Source organism: Blastomyces gilchristii (assembly GCF_000003855.2).
Source record: "Blastomyces gilchristii SLH14081 genomic scaffold supercont1.33, whole genome shotgun sequence".
NCBI lineage: Eukaryota > Fungi > Ascomycota > Eurotiomycetes > Onygenales > Ajellomycetaceae > Blastomyces > Blastomyces gilchristii.
The window spans coordinates 116,179-118,985 of NW_003101650.1; the positions used below are offsets into that span (position 1 = coordinate 116,179).

The 2,807-nt window shown below is 39.8% G+C and overlaps 1 protein-coding gene across 1 annotated transcript; it reads right to left on the reverse strand.

The window, feature by feature from the left end:
- Nucleotides 1-1,410: 1,410 nt before the first annotated feature.
- On the reverse strand, nt 1,411-1,770 carry BDBG_09011 (uncharacterized protein; the record flags this gene model as incomplete). Its single annotated transcript, XM_002620554.1, has 1 exon — nt 1,411-1,770. One exon carries the CDS (start codon nt 1,768-1,770, stop codon nt 1,411-1,413), a length of 360 nt encoding a protein of 119 aa, XP_002620600.1.
- Nucleotides 1,771-2,807: the final 1,037 nt, after the last annotated feature.

The window sequence follows — 2,807 nt, forward strand, 5'->3', positions numbered from 1 at the left end:
CTGCTCTTCTATCAAATCTATTATCAGATTCTCCTCACAGTGAGAAGAAAGCTCAGCTGCCTTAGCTGGGCTGAACATCTCTGCAAGATCTCAGTATTTCTCTGATATCTGAAGCTCAGTTTCCATGACTGCAAGGTCCTCAGACACTCACAAAGTCATTATATAGATGGGCTTGTCTCCTCTAATCAACTCTGCAGCATCAACTGCTTCTACCTCTGTGAGTGAGTCTGTCAACACTGATCAGAAGTATAAACCTGACTCATAGACAGCTATGTGTGGATTGTGTCTTTAAAGTCATGCAAGTCTCAAATACATGTCATCTGTGATATCTGCAACAATCACAGTTTTCACAAATCTTCTTCAGGTTTCAGAGAGATCTTGCAATTCAAAGATAACTCTCATGAGTCTCTCAGCTCTCAGATCTGAGTTCTCATACTCTGCTTATTATAAGAGCAGGTTCTCAGTCTTCATCTTTCAGCTCATTCACTCTGTGAGCTTTAGAGACATCACAGTGACCTGGGATCCTGAGTTCATCAATGCTTTTCATGCTTGTGAGACAGCAGCACTGCGGCGCGGTCTCTTCTCATGAGCAAGCATTTTCATTGAAGAAGCAACAGATTCAGATGTCAGCTTCAAGGCCCTTAAGAAGGCTGTTACTGACTCTGTCTGTGACTTCTCAAATTCCTATTTTGATTTGTTCAGACAGTTTGCACAGAGATGTTCTGATTTAGAACAGATGAAGCAGAGTCTCTTTTTCTTGATCTCTCTGTTATGCACTCTGTTCATAGAAGCTTATGAAGCTCTCTCTCTCTGCTCAGCAGTCAGACACAAATCTCTCTGTGTCTTGTCATCTTTTCCTGACAAACCTGTCCTCTGTTGTTCTGGCTCTCACAGGGCCAGTTGATAATCCACTCTCTGCAGGTCTGTGGCTCTCACAGTGATCTGCAAGTGATGAATGAGAGTCATCAGTTCCTTCAGAGTCAAGAGCTTAGAGCCTTGCTCAATGAGCTTGTTCTGCATATCTTTATCCAGTCTCTTCATGAACATCATCATCCAGGTCTTGTTTCAGGGCCCTGTTTTCACAGGTCTCAATTCACACCACAATTTCATGAAGTGCTGTGAGTAGTCTTCATCAGATTTCTCACCTCTTTTTCTAATATTGATGATCACAGCTCAGATGTTCTCTGTCTGGCTTGCAGAGTCTCTTAACTTGTTCTCTAGATAGGTCTTGAGAACAGATCATCAGAATCTCTCATGATCATTCCCTAGATGATTCAGTCAGTTCTTGGCTTCAGTGTAATAGAGGCCTGTTATCATGTAAATGACAGCTTCTTCATCTTCCATGTCACACAGCCGGGCTTGTGAGTCAATTTCAAATACAAACTCACAAAAGTTTTTATAGATTGTGATTCAATAGATGATCTTAAGTGATTGCAGCTTGAGAAAGTTTCTTTTCAGTTCACAGGTGTCTCTGAAGATCATGTCTAGAGACTCAGTTTGAGAGTGTTTGCAGGCAGTAAGCATTTCTTGTAGAAAAATAGCTTGATTCTGTGAGAGGTGCTCAAGAATGTTCTTCACTGAGATTGGTTCATTTGTGGGTTCAGAGAGTTCCTCTGTCACAGATGCAGAGAATGATGTCCCGCAAGTGGTTGGTAAGTCCTCTGGGACTTCTTCCATGGGGGTTATCCATGGTTCGGGTGGCTGCTTCTGAGTGTCTGCAGTAGGGTTCGCAGGGGTTGAAGCATGTGAGTTTCTAGTTCTTTCAGTCATAACAGGCAGTTGCTGACTGACTGAGCTTGAAATGTAAGAATAAGTGCTTGCAGTGATTATTCAGGTGTTTGCAGCTTGATGTGATATGTACTGTTAACTACTAGAAGTGTTCACAGTAGAAAGATAAATGTAGAGGTCAAGTGTATAATAGCATTCAAGCTGAGTTGTAAATAGTATTCGCGAACTCCAGTCTATATAGTTGTGTGTAGCCAAGGGCCGCTAGCCCTATTGGTTACATGAGAGATAGGAATAGGGGTAAAGAATCCGTGAGGAGCGGGATTTCTTACAATATCTTTATTCAGCTTTTTCATGAATATCATCATTCAGATCTTATTTCAGAGCTCTGTTTTCACAGACTTTAATTCATATCATAATTTCATAAAGTACTGTGAGTAGTCTTTATCAGATTTCTTATCTCTTTTTCTAATATTAATGATTGCAGCTCAGATATTCTCTGTTCAGCTTGTGAAGTCTTTCAACTTGTTCTCTAGATAGGTCTTGAGAACAGATCAGTGAGATCTCTCATAATTATTCTCTAGATGATTCAGCCAGTTCTTGACTTCAGTGTAATAGAGGTCTGTTATTGTATAGATGACAGTGTCTTCATCTTTCATGTTACACAGTCAGACTTGTGAGTCAATTTTAAATATAAACTTGTAAAAGCTTTTATAGATTGTGATTTGATAAGTGGCCTTAAGTGATCACAGCTTAAGAAAGTTTCTTTTCAGTTTATAAGTATCTCTGAAGATCATGTCTAGAGACTCAGTTTGAGAGTGTTTACAGACAGTAAGCATTTCTTGTAGAAAAATAGCTTAATTCTGTAGAAGATGCTCAAGAATGTTCTTCACTGAGATTGATTTGTTTGTGAGTTCAGAGGGTTTCTCTGTCACAGATACAGAGAATGATGTCTTATGAGTGATTGATAAGTCCTCTGAGACTTCTTTTATAGAAATTATTCATAGTTCAGATGACTACTTCTGAGTGTCTGCAGTAGAGTTCACAGGAATTGAAGCATGTGAGTTTCTAGTTCTTTCAGT